Source organism: Saccharomyces cerevisiae, chromosome XV (genome assembly GCF_000146045.2).
Source record: "Saccharomyces cerevisiae S288C chromosome XV, complete sequence".
Taxonomy (NCBI): Eukaryota; Fungi; Ascomycota; class Saccharomycetes; order Saccharomycetales; family Saccharomycetaceae; genus Saccharomyces; species Saccharomyces cerevisiae.
This window is the reverse complement of record NC_001147.6, coordinates 624465-642048: the sequence shown is the minus strand read 5'-3', so window position 1 is coordinate 642048 and position 17584 is coordinate 624465. Positions and strand designations below refer to the sequence as shown.

Here is a 17584-nt window from a genome sequence, read left to right as displayed (position 1 = left end):
ACGAGAAAGTGGGAAAGTTTATTGCCCTCAGCCGTGCCAATAAGAATAGCGTCACAATGAAAAGAAGAAGCGATGCTTTGTTGGGAAGTTTCCAGGCCACCAACGTTACGCCGCCAAGCGATAATAGTAATAGTACGGCCGGTGGAGCCAATGGAAGTAACTCAGGAACACCAACTTCTACTAGCGGTAAGAAGAGAAACAAGCTTATAAAATCTTGTGGCTTTTGCAGAAGGAGAAAACTTCGTTGTGATCAGCAAAAACCTATGTGTTCTACATGCATTTCTAGAAACTTAACAACCTGTCAATATGCTGAAGAATTCAACAAAAACATCGAAAAGAAAGCTACCTATGGTCCCTATCCTAACGCCGATTTACTTAAGAAAGTTGAAGAACTAGAAAACAAAATACGTATTCTAGAAGCTGAAAAAAACACTAATTCGTCTGCGAGCTCCATGTACACTTCGCCAAATTTCCCTCCTTTAGGCACTAGTGTAGGTAGAGGTTCTACTGAAACTTCATCTCCATTACCCGATGGTGTAATAAATCCATATGCCGACCGGTACTACCTACAAAGTAAACATTCCGGAAGATCAACACTATACGGCCCCACTTCTATGAGAACCCAAATTGCAAATAGTAATTGGGGGTTCATTGAAAAATATAAACAATTATGGGCGAAGGTTAAAGTAGAAAGAAATAAATGGAAGCAAAACAACCAAAAAACGATGTGCAGGGAACTAGGCCTTTTGGATGAGTCGGATTGGCAGCCAGATCCATTAATCAAACAGATATGTCGTTTCCTACCATCATATAACAAAGCTTTGTCTATTTTAGATGATTTCTTTAATGATGGAGCATGCAATGAGATCAACGTGATTCTTGATAAGGCAAAAGTTAGAAGAGACTTTTTAGATTATTTCATGCCCGAAAAAGAGGTAAAGGCGGAAGGTGACAGATCCATAGTTTATATTTTATCCAATCCAAAGAAAAATTATTACAAAGCTGCTGTGATACTATTAATCCTATGTCTGAAATACTTCCATACAGATGTCCCAACCCCAATTGAGAAGTTCTTTACTTTACTAAAGGGGGCCTCCACCGCTAAGGTGTTCTACATTGAGCGTGCACAAATGTTAATACTTTTCTACTACCATCGTGAAACATATTCATTCGGTGGAGATGGCTCCGATTTGGTTAATATAAATGAATGTTTAGTTACTACGGTTACTACAATAGGGTTGCATTTAAACATTAGAGAAACTTTCAAGGAACATGAGGTTTTTATGGGTAGCATCGAAAGTTTAGAAAATGTCTGGTTAATGGCAATATTTATCGATTATAACATATCTTGTAACGTTGGTAGACCCTTATTGATTAACAAATTTTATCTAGACGAAAACCAAGATCATTGCATATTGAATAGTAAAAGTAAAACATATGAGGGGAAGCTGAAAAGATATTTAAAACTTACAAGGCCAATGTTGTTAACTCTTTATGATAGAGATAAATTCCCGGATTTGAAAGCTTATTCCAAGCGAATTATCAATTTTGTAGAAGAAGAACTTGGTCCACTTGGACATTACACAGGTGAAAATATATCGGAAGAAGTTCCATTAAGGGAAAGTAGAATTTTAAGTATGGCAGTCGGACTATTATTGTCGTTTTATGCACTAATACATTCTGTGCTGAAAGTCAGAAACATAGAATCCAAAAATAATACGTTTCAATTGGTTTTGATCAATTTTTCCATCATTGTGAATACCACAATTCGATGCTATCGTATCGACAAAGCACTTTACCCAGAGAAATTCGAAGCCTCCAACCCGCACTTACCGCCACATATGGCGTTATCAATGAGCCTCACGGCAGGGCTTTTTTCCAAAACATTGGTGTTTTTTTGTTCTCTGATCTACTTTAAGTTGACGCTTTTCGAAAATGGACTATGTCTATCCAACGATATGGAAGTTGGATGGTCGGATTTGACGAAATTGACTGTTCCTTTAGACAAGGATCTATCTTTAGGTACAGCAATGAGCTTGTACTCGTCAATCTTCGATCGCTTGTTCACGGTCGGAAATAAAGAATTAATACGCACAATGCATAGATCATCACAATTTGTGATAGAGCTAGCTATTGAAAGGACCTATAGGACTATTCTTGGCAACGTTATTGAATTCAGAAAGTTGACCGAGGAAACATGGCTAGCACAAATCAAACAAGAACTAGATCCGCAGAGCGATAATCCATCATCAGAAGCTAAAATTGTGAGTGATAGGCAGCGGGATCTCAGCCTTGCAGTTCCAACGCCCACGCCCTCAATAATTCCAATGTTACCCTCGCCTGGTGAAACTAAGAACCATGCAAAGAGTCAATCAGAGATCATTCAGATGCTGACAGATGAATTTTGGGCAAATTATAACTCAGGCTGGGAAGAGTTGATTAATCAATCTGAATTTTCCACTCTTTTCGATGATTACAAAGACAATTAATGCTAAGTCGAGGCAATCTCGCGGCGCGACTACTTTGAAGCCTTTTTTTAGTTCTTTTTTATGATCAAAATGTTTATATAATTACCCAGATTATCAACCCACTTCGATGATGGGCCGCACCTGACAGAAAAAAATGAATCAACTGGCTACTAAAGATGGTACAAAAGTTCACTTTATTCAGATATAGAATTGCTGAATCGCTGCTTACCGCCATACGCTTGACTACTTTTACACCCGTACACCACACATACAACCGTACGACTACTTTTCATGCAACAGCGTGCGTTTCGACATGTCTTACACACGAGTAGATCATCCCACTGGAAAAATGGCTTGTCACCTGAGGCAGATTTTGGCAAGCCCACTGTTTTTCGCAAATTATGTACTACATGCAGCCATTCACTACCCTTCGAGCGACATACGCGGCGACATCCTGTAGAGCAATGTTGTCCTTACCAAGACGTCTTGATGAAGGATAAGCATACGCGAAGAGATTTCCTCTCGGAGAGCCTGCAGGGAGCGGCGCACCTCGCCAGCGGAGTTATCACACGTAATGGTACTGAGTGAGAGACCCCGCCCGACACCGCACGGCCATTTGCAGAAAGAAAAACAAAGTCCACTACGGCTAATTACTGCAGAATGCTTTTTTTTCTTTTTTTTTGTGGTTGGTATGTTCCCTTCTAACAGGATTCTTCCTTCGGTAGATCCTTGAGGGGTTTAAGGGGTTTTCTGTTTGCGTAATGGCGTAATTGCCAGCTATATATAACATTATCATCACATATATATCCTTATACGTAGCTTGCCCTTATATATATATTGATATGCGGATATTCGTTGAATGTAGTTCAGTCGTAATCGCTACTTATTGGTAATCATAGCAATTGAATGCTTCTATATTCCTTTCTTACTTTTTTTAATTGCGCATTATAAAAAACTTGAAGGTGCATATTTCCGATTAGGGCCATCAATAGTGACCATAATTATCGGTACATTAATACGTCATGCCATTGAATGAAAAATACGAGAGGCCTCCGCAACCTCCTCCAGCATATGATCCCAACCATAGGCCGCCCAGTTCTTCCGAGAACTCTGCCGCGGCGAATGTCAACGATGGCCAGACGCCGTACCATTTTAGACAGGATCAATATTACAATCTAAATTCCAAAACGAGTGGGGCTCCTATAGGGAGCTTCGACGAGGCCTTTCCTACTGAAAATGACAACAAGCCCAGGTGGAACGATTGGCCATTTACCATTTTTTTCCTATGCACGGTAGGCGGATTCATCGCCATTGCTGCCATAACCTTAAGAGCGTGGTCCCAAACCTATAGCAGTACGGGTTCCGGAATATACGATGGTGTGAATACTGGTACGCTGAACACCAATGCTGCCATCCTGCTAGTTTTCGTGTGCATTATTGCCCTAGTATTCTCCGTTTTGGGCCTCACACTTTGTCGAATTTTTCCGAAGCAGTTTATATATTGCGGTATGGTCATCAACCTAGTGGCTTCTCTTGGGACTGCCATCATGTACATGTCTTTGAGGTACTGGTCTGCAGGTATTGTGTTTTTAGTCTTCACGTTCATGACCGCGTGGTGCTACTGGGGTATGAGGTCTAGAATTCCCCTTTCTGTGGCGGTATTGAAAGTCGTCGTCGATGCCATGAAGAAATGCCCACAGATCTTCTTTGTTTCATTTGTTGGAGCGCTAGTTGCTAGTGCGTTTGGGTTTCTCTTCTCAGCAGTCATTGTGGCTACGTACATAAAGTACGATCCTAATAGCTCGAATGGCGGCTGTGACGTTTCTGGTGGCAGCTGTTCGCATTCCAAATTGATTGGTGTTTTGGTTGTGGTTTTTTTCTGCGGCTATTATATCTCTGAAGTAATAAGAAACGTCATACATTGTGTTATTTCTGGCGTCTTTGGCAGCTGGTATTATATGTCAAAGTCTGACCAAGGAATGCCAAGGTGGCCCGCATTTGGAGCATTGAAGAGAGCCATGACTTACTCGTTCGGTTCCATTTGCTTTGGGTCCTTGCTAGTCGCTTTGATCGACCTGTTGAGACAAATATTGCAAATGATCAGACACGATGTTACCTCCAGCGGTGGCGGTCAAATTGCCATCCAGATTTTGTTTATGGTGTTTGACTGGATTATCGGCTTTCTGAAGTGGCTCGCCGAGTATTTCAATCATTATGCATACTCGTTCATCGCTCTTTATGGTAAACCGTATTTAAGAGCGGCCAAAGAAACCTGGTATATGTTAAGAGAAAAGGGAATGGACGCCCTAATCAATGATAATTTAATTAACATTGCACTGGGTCTATTTTCAATGTTTGCTAGTTATATGACCGCTTTGTTCACGTTCTTGTATCTAAGGTTTACCTCGCCTCAATACAATTCGAACGGCGCTTACAACGGCGCCCTAATGGCATTCTCATTTGTTATTGCTTTACAGATTTGCAACATTGCAACAGAAGCCATTAGATCCGGTACTGCAACTTTCTTTGTTGCTCTTGGTAATGACCCGGAGGTCTTCCATCATTCTTACCCTCATAGGTTTGATGAGATTTTTAGGGCATATCCTGATGTACTCAGAAAATTGAGTCACCAGAATGTGTGAAGAGATGTTTATCATATGTCACTATTTCTCCTTGTTCTTCTTAACAATTCTATATTTAATTACAATATTTTAATACTTAATTTTTTCTACTTCAATTACCTTTAAGTTCTATCTTTATTAAATTGTTTATTTTGTTTTTATACATTCTGTGCAGATTAACAATATGCTATTTATTAAATGACTATTCAAACCTCGAATTGATATTCTTTCTTGAATACCATCCAACAAACGCCCTAATTCCTTCCCTCACCTTTCTGTAATCCTTTGAATTCAACCCCTCAACCACGGCCTTCGCCAAATTATCTCTTTCATTAAGGGTTACTTGGCCAAGTTGTTCCACCACTTTGTAAATCCAATCGATGCAAATAGTGGCATCGTTGTTGTTTGCCTCTGTCAATATCCTTAAACATTTTACAATACAACTGATGGCATCTGAATGAGCGGTGTTTTCAAAAGTAGTAACCAGCCCGATGAATAACACTAATATCAATTGGTTACCGTGGGCTATCACGACTTCGTTAATAACTTGCTTCCTCCATTCATCTGGAACAATCTCGATGGACACTGTTGAGATCGGTGGAGTCTTGAACCCCCAGGATATGATATCATCTAAGCAACGCAAGATACATATGTAAGCATCGTAGTTATCAAGCTTATTAACACACTCGAGGGCAACATTCAGTACGGGGCCTAGAAGCTCTGTTGAATTCAAAAATGCGCCAGGATAAAACATTATCAAGTCTGAAATTAATGAGAAAAAATCGATTATTGCCTCATGATAATCGTTTAATTGAAGTTTATCAAACTTGTTGAAATTCAGTATGAACGTCTCGCATTGGGAGAGGGCAAATTTCCAGACAGCATCTTTCAGACTCGGGGATATGGGGAATGATTCATCGTCACCAAATATAACAATAAGGGAACCAGAACACCACAGATAGGAACCGAATCCAGTCGTTAAATAACCTTGGATTAGAAATTCGGCAACAGAAGGTAATATTGGCTCGCAAAATACATGAAATCTCTCAAAAATTCTGCGTAGCAATTTAGCTACTCTTTCTACGATAATACTATCAGTCATTGCACCTGCATCAACTAGCAGAGTTCTTAATGCCTTCCAAATAAATTCTATCCTGGGGAGTAAAGGTTCCGATCCTTGCTGAGGATAATTGTATCTCGGTTTCAATTCTTCAAAAAGCGCATATAGCAAATCAATCTTATCAGCAATCTGTGGAGCCAAGAGCGTTGGATTTGCTTTCCATTGAGGAATCAAAGCCTCGATTTGTCGCAAATTATCATCTACGAGCTTTTGAAATATTACTGAAACTTTGGCCTCTGGCTGATTATTTATTACTGCACTTAATCCTTGACATAGTTCAAATTGTGACTCAATATCAATCGAACTCTGCACGTTGAGGAAGAAATTAATCAACTGATCAATATACCCAACTAATAGTTTAGAGCAGTCCGAACAGAAGAACATTAATGCATGTGATGATGCAGTGATTATACTTTGCATATCCGATGAACCCTCATGCAGTTGAAAACCGTTAAAAATATATTGCAATTGAACTTCTAGTAGTTCTGGATGCTTGGCTGTCCATTCGGTATATCTACCAAGAACTAATGTTGATGCATACCTAATCTTGGCCTGCTCTGGAAGGTTACAAATGATTTTAATGATTTCTGGCAATATAGTGTTTTCAGTCAACGAAATTTCTTTAGCCATAGTCCTCAGGGAAAATAATGGGGCTTCCATTATTTGCCAGCTATTGTTGTTTTCTATTGCGGACTTAATTCTTATTAGTGGTTGCGATAAAGCCTCAGAAGTTCCCACCACTGCAGTACAGTCTTTTAACACATCGCCCATATGATACCTGAAATCTTTAAATTTATCTTCTTCCTCTTTAGATGAAAACTGGCCTGATGGATATTGTAAATGAGTAATTATACCATTTATTAATTTAACAAAAATATCAGAGTAAGCTTTTCTTGATTCTTGATATCTTGGCAAAACTAAACTTTGTTTGAAGTTAAACCAAAAGGGGAAAGTATAGGAAACGACATCTAAGTCTTCATTTTTGCAGGTCAACATCAATAATACCAAAACCATTGGTTTAAAAAAATCGGGGTTTTTAGAAATGACAACTGACCAAGCCTCGCCAGCTTCTACGAATAATCGTGTCATACCTTCTAGGAGATCGTCATCATATTCATCGTTCAAAGGATGGTCTGTGAACAGAGTAGGCAATAGTTTTTCTTGTAAAAGCATTAACTGATGAAATAAAGCAGAAATCAACTGCTCATTAGTAGTATCTCTGCTTTCTCTGAGGATAACGCAGAGACAATCAATAGCGGAATCGAATGCCTCCATGTCACTTTCATTACCATTGGAAATAGTTTCAAACACGAGATTTATTAAGGGTTGTACGGTTAGCAACTGTTCAACAGGGAATTCATACGACCAAGAGTTCAAACACCGTAAAATTTGTTCTAATGAAATAGATGAGCTGGAATTCCCGTCTGTATTTTGTAATAGGTCTATGCATGATACAAGGAATTTCAATACATCTTCTGCTATCGGATCAATTAGTTCATGAATTCTGGAATTGAATTCCACTTCTGTCAAGGAAGTAGATGCAATGTCTAAGGTTTCCTCAGGTAAAATTCTTAAAAAGTTTAATAATATAGATGGTGAAGAATTCAACAATGAAATGATCTCGAAAATTGGATTCTGCCATTCTAAAAATTGGATCGCCAAACGTGCTAACGCGACATTCAGTTGTGTAATAATCAATTTTTGGTTATGCGATAATAAAAGCGTCAACAAAGAATCCTTGAATTGTGGTAGATTATTTTCTAATTGTGATAGATCATATGTGACTTTATTCCTTAAAGTTTGCGCAGCAAAAATATTTAATTCTAGAAGAGCGTTTGTAGGATCTTCTTTAGACAATATTTCATTGCAAATAGACCAGGCAACAGTTGATCTTTGGAATTGTTCTAAAAATTGAAGCGCTTTGTTTTTATCATCTTGAGATGCAGTAGACGATATGCATTGTAAAGCAGTTTCTATATCAGATACCTGTAAGTTGTCCATAACGCAAGTTAATCCTTAGTATATCCTCAATAAATCCTTGATACTGATCTGTCAACGAGTATTTTCATGCCTTTTTCCTTCATTTATTTTTTTGTCAATATCCCTTATGTTCGAAAATTTTTTTCAATTATACCGAAAGCCTGAGCATCTAACAGAGAAATAGAAAATTGAAGTGAAATAACAATAATAGATGGTAAAGGTAAGAGATAATACTAAGGAAAGGAGATTAAGGAACACAGGAAGGATATAGAGCGAAAAACAAGAGGCTTGGAATGTCGAACAAAGTTAAAACCAAGGCCATGGTGCCACCAATAAATTGCATATTTAACTTCTTACAACAGCAAACACCAGTAACGATATGGTTATTCGAGCAAATCGGCATAAGAATCAAGGGTAAAATAGTTGGATTTGATGAGTTCATGAATGTTGTCATCGATGAAGCCGTGGAAATTCCTGTGAATAGTGCCGATGGTAAAGAAGATGTGGAGAAGGGCACGCCCTTGGGGAAGATCCTGTTGAAAGGCGATAATATCACATTGATAACATCAGCGGACTGAAAGAAAAAGGGGAACGAGAGAAATAGACAATTCGCAAGTGACGTATATACATGGGCATATTTATTCTCGATTTGATTTTTTTTTCTTCTTTTCTTTAGTTGTAATGCGTCTAAGGCACTTTCGAATACATGACATGTTGAAGTAGTATATATATTAGTTATTTACAAGTTGGTTGTATTATTATTATTACCATTATTTCCAGCTCCATTAGAGGTGGGGTTTAATTTGGAATCAATTTTATTGGAAATGTTTTTTAAATCCTTGTTCAGATATGAATCCACTAAAGAAATATCGAAAAACTTTTCGTTTGACAAAGAGCCCATTATTGCGTTGTTAATTTGGGTTTGTAGGGTGGTGTTACCTGAAAGTAATAATTTTCTATTTCCAAATTGCGTGAAGTTAGAAGTTACATCATAGGCATCAGTGAATTCCTCCGTTTCATCGTTAAAAACCTTATCAATTTTCTTTAGTAGTTGGGATTCTGTAACGATGAATTCATTAGCGACATGGTAGAGGTTTAATAATTCGTTTAGCTTTTTCTTGTGCGCCTGAAAGTTCAACAACGATCGATTGTAATTCCTTTTCAACTTCAACAATTCGCTCTCTTCTGGTGATCTGTTCCTTAAAAGAGGTTGAGACATCATTTTGTCTAGAGTCATAATAGTCAAGTCTGAAGATTTTTCCTTATTTAGTTTTTCTAGCTCCAGTTCTTTTGCTTTTTCCAGTTCCTTTGTCCTCTTCTGCAAATACTCGTGTTTGTGTAATAGCCTAGCCTCTTCCTTGCGAAATGCTTCAATCAAAAACTTTCTTCTTAATTCAGCTTTTTGTAATCTCACTTTCTGTGCTGAACCGTTACTGGATTTTATACTCTGGGGTTCAGCAACGGTCTTCGCAATGAGATTATCCACGTCGATAAAGTTTACCTTGGGTGATAATCTATGTGATCCTTTTGGATGTTTTACACCTTTGGCATACCCAATACCAAGAACACCCTTGGGCTTGGGTGATTTTACCTTATTAATAATATCAGTCTGCTTTGTAGTGGGGCTCTTCAGAATGGACCTTGTTGTGGGGAAAACCCCACTTTTAAAACCATACTTGGCCGCACCTTTCCCCATACTTCAATTATCCTTGTTATTATTGTTGTTGACAATCAGCAATGAAACTATTACCTAAATAATCCATATGTAGATTCTCTTCTTTATTCTACTCCTCTTGGGAATCACTTTCCTACTCGGCGACTTCAGGGTTCTACTTGCACTTCCGTTGCTAGTGATTTTTCATTAGGGCCAATATTTTTACCCTCATTACAAACCCTTTATTGTAAAAGCGGGTAAATTAGGGCCATGTTTCGTATTTTATAACCCGGCCGAGTGGCAAAATACCAAAAAGAAAGATGAAAAGGATAAACTAATAATTCAGCAGAAGGGTGATCAGTTGAGGTGGAGAGTTTGTATAGTAAAGCGTTAAATTTTTTCAGGAATACTCCCCCCACATAAACCTGATTGTAGAAAATAGAATTGAGTGAGCATGGCAGGTTTATCGTTCGACAATTATCAAAGAAATAATTTCTTAGCGGAAAACTCGCACACACAACCTAAGGCAACTTCCACGGGTACCACCATTGTAGGCGTAAAATTCAATAACGGAGTGGTGATTGCAGCAGATACAAGATCAACACAAGGTCCAATTGTCGCAGATAAGAATTGCGCAAAATTGCATAGAATTTCCCCCAAAATATGGTGTGCTGGTGCCGGTACCGCCGCCGATACTGAGGCAGTTACGCAGTTGATCGGGTCTAACATTGAATTACATTCCTTATATACCTCGAGAGAACCAAGAGTGGTCTCAGCTTTACAAATGCTAAAGCAGCACCTATTTAAGTACCAAGGTCATATTGGTGCTTATTTGATTGTTGCAGGTGTAGACCCTACGGGATCTCATTTGTTCTCCATTCATGCGCATGGTTCTACTGACGTGGGCTACTACCTTTCTCTAGGATCTGGTTCTCTAGCGGCAATGGCTGTGTTGGAATCACACTGGAAGCAAGACCTTACGAAGGAGGAAGCCATAAAGTTGGCCTCTGATGCAATCCAGGCTGGTATCTGGAATGATTTGGGGTCTGGTTCTAATGTGGATGTGTGTGTCATGGAAATAGGTAAAGATGCAGAATACTTGAGGAATTACTTGACTCCAAATGTTAGAGAAGAAAAGCAGAAAAGCTACAAATTCCCCAGGGGTACAACTGCTGTGCTGAAGGAGAGTATTGTCAATATTTGTGACATACAAGAAGAACAAGTCGATATAACGGCTTGAAAGTAAAACATAGAACTTAAGTATATTTTAGTATAGTAAATCATTGTTCAACAAAATGTGATAAAGGAAGTCAAAAACTAACCGCAAAACTATTTACATAATATATTTTCTTATAGCAGAGCTTATTATTTGTTCTTGATTCTTTTTCTTTTTTCTTTTTTTTATGCTTTGAAGTGTGTTAGTTGATTTTTGTTCGTTAATTTTCGTGTTAATTTATCCATCCATTTTAGCTATTTTATCACACAGAGCATAATATAACAAACACAGCTCAGTACCACACATATAACATAACACTAAAATTAACATTTCTATAGTCATCCGTTTGTTGGTCTTTAAAGGGCTATTACTGAGGCAAATATCAAGGAACTAAGAATACCACAAACGATACACTGATAATCAAGAAACGTATAAGGGAAAAGAGCACGATGGCAAGTGTCATGTCAAATAATAATAATAATAATAATAATAATAATGCCAGTTATATGTTTACGAACCCTTTGTCCAACACAGGTGGTGGACTCATAAATGAAATAAAAGATGCAATAAATGAAATGGAACAATTAAAGGTTCTAGAGTTAAAGCAAATATGCAAATCTCTGGATTTATCCATAACGGGCAAAAAGGCTGTCTTACAAGACCGAATAAAACAATTCTTAAGAAAATCCTGTGATATTGGACATATAGATCCGTGGAGGCCTAAGGCTATTAAGATTCTTATCGCGAAAGTAAGGATAAACTCATCATTACCAAAATACTCTACCCTTTGGGAAACTTTAAAGACGGGTGCGTTCAAGCATCCTGTAGCATCGGGGCAACTACCCGTGACAGCTCTCCAGAGTACTGCATTGCCACCTTATTCCCAACAACAGGCCTTAGCATATTCTTTTACCTCACCGTTTTACAAACCAATAGTACAAATACCGGATGCCAATAAAAAATTGAAGCAATCTGCAGGAAGAGGTTGTACAAAAATGAAGTTCAAGGTAAGTAAATCTAATCATGATCTTTTGAAATCTAACAAGAGTTATAAACTGTATTTGTTTTCTGGCTTTTCAATACCGTTTATATATGAAACTGTGGGCCATGAGGCAATAGATTTCCCGTATCCCTGTGAACTAGTGTTTAATGGCACCAAACTAGAGGACAACGTGAAAGGTTTAAAGAAACAAAATGGGACAGGTAATCCTGCAAATTTAACGCCTTATCTTAAAGTACCGACCGAGATGAATCACCTAGACTTACATTATCTCAATATTGATAAAGAGTACTCTATAAGTTGCTTTATAGTGGAAGTTTTTTCACCTGAAGCTCTTCTGGGGAAAATTCTGAAAAGGCCCAAAATTATCAAGCAAGCCACCACAGCATACATCAAAAGAACCTTGAATGAGCAAGATGATGACGATATTATTACAACCTCCACGGTGCTGAGTTTGCAATGTCCTATATCTTGTACAAGGATGAAGTATCCGGCGAAGACTGACCAATGTAAGCATATCCAATGTTTTGATGCTCTCTGGTTTCTTCACTCTCAGTCACAAGTCCCTACATGGCAGTGTCCGATTTGTCAACACCCTATAAAATTCGACCAGTTGAAGATTTCCGAATTTGTAGATAATATTATTCAAAATTGCAATGAAGATGTTGAGCAAGTTGAGATATCTGTTGATGGCTCATGGAAACCGATTCATAATAGTTCGGCCGTTATAACGGATACTGTTAACCAAAATCACAGTGTGAAAAACGAGAACCAAGGCACTGTCAAACAAGAGCAAGATTATGACAGCCGAAATGCCTTCGATACTAATTTGCGTAATGGTTCAAACCACAACGAACCCGAAATAATATCTCTGGATAGCTCAGATGATGAAGCCTTTATTCCGGCTAGTAAAAGCTTCCCAACGCACGTGAACCCCCGTAATGACCAATTAAGAGCAGATATATTTCCCTCAGAATCGGAAGGATCCAGTGACTACAACCCCAATCATACATCAACGCCGAAAGGTTCTCCAACTATGGACCAAGATAATTATCAAGATGCTTTTCAAATGAGGTCATTTTTGAACCAAGGCGCTACTACAAATATAAATGACACACCGACGAACAATAGCAGTATTAATTCTTTCGTTACGGCGACGAATGGTGACAGCAGAATATTCTACAATAGAGGGCCATCAACGCCACTATTACCGGCTGTTCTACAAAATTTGACTAATCAAACGGAAGCGCAGAGAAACCCCTACGGACCTAATTACAATACCACAGCTCAAGATCGTAATCTTTTGGGAATCGAAGGTGATTTGCCTCCAATCCCCCCTGTGGACCCAAATTCAGAAGCAGAAACTGAACTACCAACAAGGACCACATCGGCGGCACATCTCCCTCCATATATACACGTGAGCACCAGCGGCCATGGGGATGATGGAAAAATTAGGAAGAGAAGGCATTCTAATGTTTCTATCTACATTCCGAAGAATCCATACGCCACCCTTATGAAACGGAGACCACAGGCAAATCACGCCATAATGAATAAAACTCTGGCCCAAACTAATGACTTTAACACATCGGCTCAAGATAACTCGGAAGTGGTCGATTTAACATCAGATTGATTAACCGTCTTTTGATTTCTTTCCTTTCCGATTGTATTCTATTTTTATTTCTATTGTTTCATTTCGCTCTTAATATTGACTTCCACTTTTGGGCGTAAATGATGTTTTTGTTTTGATAAATATTACGACTTTTGTTATGTTTTTTTACTACTGTGGTTACTTCATGGGTGTAGTGTGCGAATCTGCAGTGATAGGTTTCTATAGATTTCTCTGTATACTTCCTGTATTACACTATAATATTTCATGTCCTTTCACTTCCCACGTTTAGCGGGACAGGCCGCCCTTAAATTAACAAAATTTAAAAGGTAAAGGAATGTACTAAGAAAAGAAAACTATTCAAAGAAAGTAACAAAAGATCGTGAGTTAACTTATAATAGCAATGTCCTCAAGATATAGAGTGGAATATCATTTGAAGAGCCACCGCAAGGATGAGTTTATAGATTGGGTAAAGGGGCTACTGGCCTCACCTTTTGTTCTACATGCCGTCTCTCATGAAGGTGACTACAATGACGACTTAGCAACAACTCAACGTGTAAGGTCGCAGTATGCTGATATCTTTAAAGACATTGAAGGGCTGATTAAAGATAAAATAGAATTTGACTCAAGAAACATGAGCCAAGACGAAATTGAAGATGGCGCCTCTTCTCAATCTCTGAATATATTAGGACAATCGCGTTTAAATCTTTTGGTTCCATCAATTGGAACATTCTTTACGGAACTTCCATTGGAACAAGCTTTTCTATGGGAAGACTCACAACGGGCCATTTCGGCGCGTAGAATGGTAGCACCCAGTTTTAATGATATCAGGCATATCCTGAATACTGCACAGATATTTCACTTTAAGAAACAGGAGAACTTACATAATGGTAAGGTTTTGAGATTAGTGACTTTTGATGGAGATGTGACGCTGTATGAAGATGGTGGCTCCCTGGTTTACACTAATCCTGTAATTCCTTATATTCTCAAGCTGTTGCGGTGCGGTATCAATGTGGGAATAGTCACTGCGGCCGGATATGATGAAGCTGGAACCTATGAGAACAGATTGAAAGGATTAATTGTTGCATTACATGATTCAACTGATATACCAGTTTCTCAAAAGCAGAATTTAACAATAATGGGTGGTGAGTCGAGTTACCTTTTCCGTTACTATGAAGACCCGGAGGAAGATAACTTTGGCTTTAGACAAATTGACAAAGAGGAATGGCTATTGCCTAGAATGAAGGCTTGGTCCCTCGAGGACGTGGAAAAGACTTTGGACTTTGCCGAGAGAACTCTTAACAGGTTAAGAAAAAGACTAAACCTACCTTCAGAGATTTCTATTATCCGTAAAGTCAGGGCAGTGGGTATCGTCCCAGGCGAACGGTACGATGAAGCTTCTAAAAGACAAGTTCCTGTTAAGCTTGATAGGGAACAACTGGAGGAAATAGTTTTAACCCTTCAAAACACTTTAGAGTCTTTTGCCCCATCTAGAAGAATTCAATTTAGTTGTTTTGATGGTGGTAGTGATGTCTGGTGTGATATTGGGGGGAAAGATCTTGGTGTTCGTTCATTGCAACAATTTTATAACCCTGAATCTCCTATCCAACCCTCTGAAACCTTACACGTAGGCGATCAGTTTGCACCGGTGGGATCAGCAAATGATTTTAAGGCAAGGCTAGCTGGATGTACCCTCTGGATAGCATCCCCTCAAGAAACAGTGAATTATCTTCATAGATTATTAGAAACTGATTAAAACAGTTTATGTAAAATGAAATTAGGACTATAAAAGTATATAGATATTTCCTATAGAAACACCTCATATATGGCGGTGGATTTTTTCATCTTGAATGAATTATGCTTAGAATTATGATTATGGGCCCTCTAGGATTCATCTGATTGCTTGTTGAACAATGTCTGCCTTTTCAATAGCGCCATTTTTGCTCTCTTCGAAATCTTCAAAGTAAAGCTCTCTCGTTATTAATAGATAGGATATCAACCCTACGAAGGCGAAAAATGACGCATAAACAATTCTTCTTTGAAAACTGACTTCTTTTTCCAATCTTTCCAAATGCAATAAATGACGGTTAGTAAATTTGTCATTCTCCAGTTTCTGTTCTTCTAATATACGTAAAGATTGATCTTTCAATTGATTGGCAAAGTTATTCAGCAGATCTAGATTACTCATCATTGTTTCGTTGAATATCGTGACAAGATGACTGAACTTTGCTTCGTGCGCCATTTCAAGTTGTTCAAACGATTTAGATAGCAGTTTGCTCTGTTCCTCAATGTAAGAAACTGTCAAACTAGAATTTGTCTCCAGTTGTGACAGCCTTTTCATGATGTTCTTAAAAATGGATTCTTCTGGAATTACAGGAACAGCCGAAGAAGAAGAAGAAGATATCATTTGCTTGGAAGGACAAAAGGATGCATTAAGCACCTTGAAAAATTCATCGAACTTCAAAGGGATGAGCTTTGAAGTACATGATAATGCACCAGCTAAGTCTGAGAGATTGCTTGTGTTTGGAGTCTCTAAACGCGTTTCTATATTGTTACATCTGTCTTGGATATTTTGTTCATTCAAATTGTTTATATTGTTAGTTCCTATGGATTGTTCTTTATCCTCTTGAGCCTTTAGTTGATCGATCTTAAACTCATCCATCATTGATTTACCATATACTTTGATTAAGGATATGGGACAATAAAATTCGTCCTCATAATGGGATAGAATTTCGATTTTCAAATAACTTGCCCAGATTTGGGGATTATGTATTTGAAACTTTTGTAGTTCTCTTGAATTTCTTGCCTCGAATTCTCCTAATATTGTCCATTCATTTTTAACCATCGGTATTCTATCAGAAACTGACACCCTAAATCTCTTGAAGGTCGAGGAAAAGAATTCGTAATTAGCAATTTCAATTTCCTCCACCAGGATATCTTCACAAAGCTCTATAACAATGAATTGCTGCGGAGCTGAACAGGGATTCAGTAAATACTTGTCTTTGCTCTCAATTAACGTAGAAGTCGCTCCAATCGCTTCTGGATTGCTTTTGACAATTGTTGCAGCGCAATCCAAGGATGCATAGTTGAATTTTTTTTTGTAAACTTTCTCTATGTCCTTTTCCTCATTGAATCCTTTTTGATTTTCTTCTCTTTCACTCCACTCGTTTTTGTTTGTCAAAAACCCCAAATCGATTTCCAACTCTTCTCCTATGCATTCTTTCTCTTTATAGCAAGAGGGATCGACTGGCTCCCTCACTCGACTAAGATGACGTTCAGGGCCTGATGAGTGCTCCTTCGACTTGACCTTCTTCCATTCGTCGAACGATAAAAATGAATTACTCGAATCGCCCGGATTCCTTGGTGTTGCAGGCTGTGTTAGTGCATCTTGCTCTTTCCTCTCACCGTTTTCCCGTATGTCAGCCTGCCGTATGTCAACTTTAGAGGCCTGTCTAAAATCATGGGTTCTTAAAGAACCGGTGGATAGTGGTGAGGAATGTTCTTTCTGCACGTTCGTTGTACTTCCAGTCGTGATCACAGTGGTATCATGTAGACCAATCTTCGCATTTTGAGCAGTTTTGTTCCTATCTAATGCAAAAGATCCGATTATACTTACCCACAAAATAAGGCCGTATATGAGAAGACGGTTCGCCATTCGGACAGATAATGATATAATATATCTTATATTTTAACTATATCCATTGCGTCCTTTCTTTTTAACCGTAAGGCACAGTTAAGAAATAATGTTTTCACACTAAATGCTGATGCCTATAAAAAAAAAGTACCGATGAGATAACCTAGGAATAAAATTCTCGGAATTCTTTCGGACATTGAACTTTGATTTATCAGAGCTGGTAAATTCAAGAAAATTGAAATGTAGAAAGCTCGCTGAATTAAGAAAAAAAAAATAAAAACTTAT

The 17584-nt window shown here is 38.3% G+C and overlaps 10 protein-coding genes across 10 annotated transcripts; 7 read left to right on the top strand and 3 right to left on the bottom strand.

The window, feature by feature from the left end:
* Positions 1-56: 56 nt before the first annotated feature.
* On the top strand, positions 57-2489 carry YRR1 (Yrr1p; the record flags this gene model as incomplete). Its single annotated transcript, NM_001183581.3, has 1 exon — positions 57-2489. The coding sequence occupies one exon, from the start codon at positions 57-59 to the stop codon at positions 2487-2489; it is 2433 nt and encodes an 810-aa protein (NP_014805.3).
* Positions 2490-2781: 292 nt separating this feature from the next.
* YOR161C-C (uncharacterized protein) lies at positions 2782-2928 on the top strand (the record flags this gene model as incomplete). The annotated part of the gene is made up of 1 exon (NM_001184625.1): positions 2782-2928. The coding sequence occupies one exon, from the start codon at positions 2782-2784 to the stop codon at positions 2926-2928; it is 147 nt and encodes a 48-aa protein (NP_878172.1).
* A 562-nt stretch (positions 2929-3490) lies between these two features.
* PNS1 (Pns1p) lies at positions 3491-5110 on the top strand (the record flags this gene model as incomplete). The annotated part of the gene is made up of 1 exon (NM_001183580.3): positions 3491-5110. The coding sequence occupies one exon, from the start codon at positions 3491-3493 to the stop codon at positions 5108-5110; it is 1620 nt and encodes a 539-aa protein (NP_014804.3).
* Positions 5111-5291: 181 nt separating this feature from the next.
* Positions 5292-8210, bottom strand: MTR10 (mRNA transport regulator MTR10; the record flags this gene model as incomplete). The annotated part of the gene is made up of 1 exon (NM_001183579.1): positions 5292-8210. The coding sequence occupies one exon, from the start codon at positions 8208-8210 to the stop codon at positions 5292-5294; it is 2919 nt and encodes a 972-aa protein (NP_014803.1).
* A 272-nt stretch (positions 8211-8482) lies between these two features.
* SME1 (mRNA splicing protein SME1) lies at positions 8483-8767 on the top strand (the record flags this gene model as incomplete). The annotated part of the gene is made up of 1 exon (NM_001183578.3): positions 8483-8767. The coding sequence occupies one exon, from the start codon at positions 8483-8485 to the stop codon at positions 8765-8767; it is 285 nt and encodes a 94-aa protein (NP_014802.3).
* Positions 8768-8928: 161 nt separating this feature from the next.
* PET123 (mitochondrial 37S ribosomal protein PET123) lies at positions 8929-9885 on the bottom strand (the record flags this gene model as incomplete). Its single annotated transcript, NM_001183577.1, has 1 exon — positions 8929-9885. One exon carries the CDS (start codon positions 9883-9885, stop codon positions 8929-8931), a length of 957 nt encoding a protein of 318 aa, NP_014801.1.
* A 412-nt stretch (positions 9886-10297) lies between these two features.
* Positions 10298-11083, top strand: PUP1 (proteasome core particle subunit beta 2; the record flags this gene model as incomplete). The annotated part of the gene is made up of 1 exon (NM_001183576.3): positions 10298-11083. One exon carries the CDS (start codon positions 10298-10300, stop codon positions 11081-11083), a length of 786 nt encoding a protein of 261 aa, NP_014800.3.
* Positions 11084-11508: 425 nt separating this feature from the next.
* Positions 11509-13689, top strand: NFI1 (SUMO ligase NFI1; the record flags this gene model as incomplete). The annotated part of the gene is made up of 1 exon (NM_001183575.1): positions 11509-13689. One exon carries the CDS (start codon positions 11509-11511, stop codon positions 13687-13689), a length of 2181 nt encoding a protein of 726 aa, NP_014799.1.
* A 379-nt stretch (positions 13690-14068) lies between these two features.
* ISN1 (IMP 5'-nucleotidase) lies at positions 14069-15421 on the top strand (the record flags this gene model as incomplete). The annotated part of the gene is made up of 1 exon (NM_001183574.3): positions 14069-15421. One exon carries the CDS (start codon positions 14069-14071, stop codon positions 15419-15421), a length of 1353 nt encoding a protein of 450 aa, NP_014798.3.
* Positions 15422-15556: 135 nt separating this feature from the next.
* SLP1 (Slp1p) lies at positions 15557-17320 on the bottom strand (the record flags this gene model as incomplete). Its single annotated transcript, NM_001183573.1, has 1 exon — positions 15557-17320. The coding sequence occupies one exon, from the start codon at positions 17318-17320 to the stop codon at positions 15557-15559; it is 1764 nt and encodes a 587-aa protein (NP_014797.1).
* Positions 17321-17584: the final 264 nt, after the last annotated feature.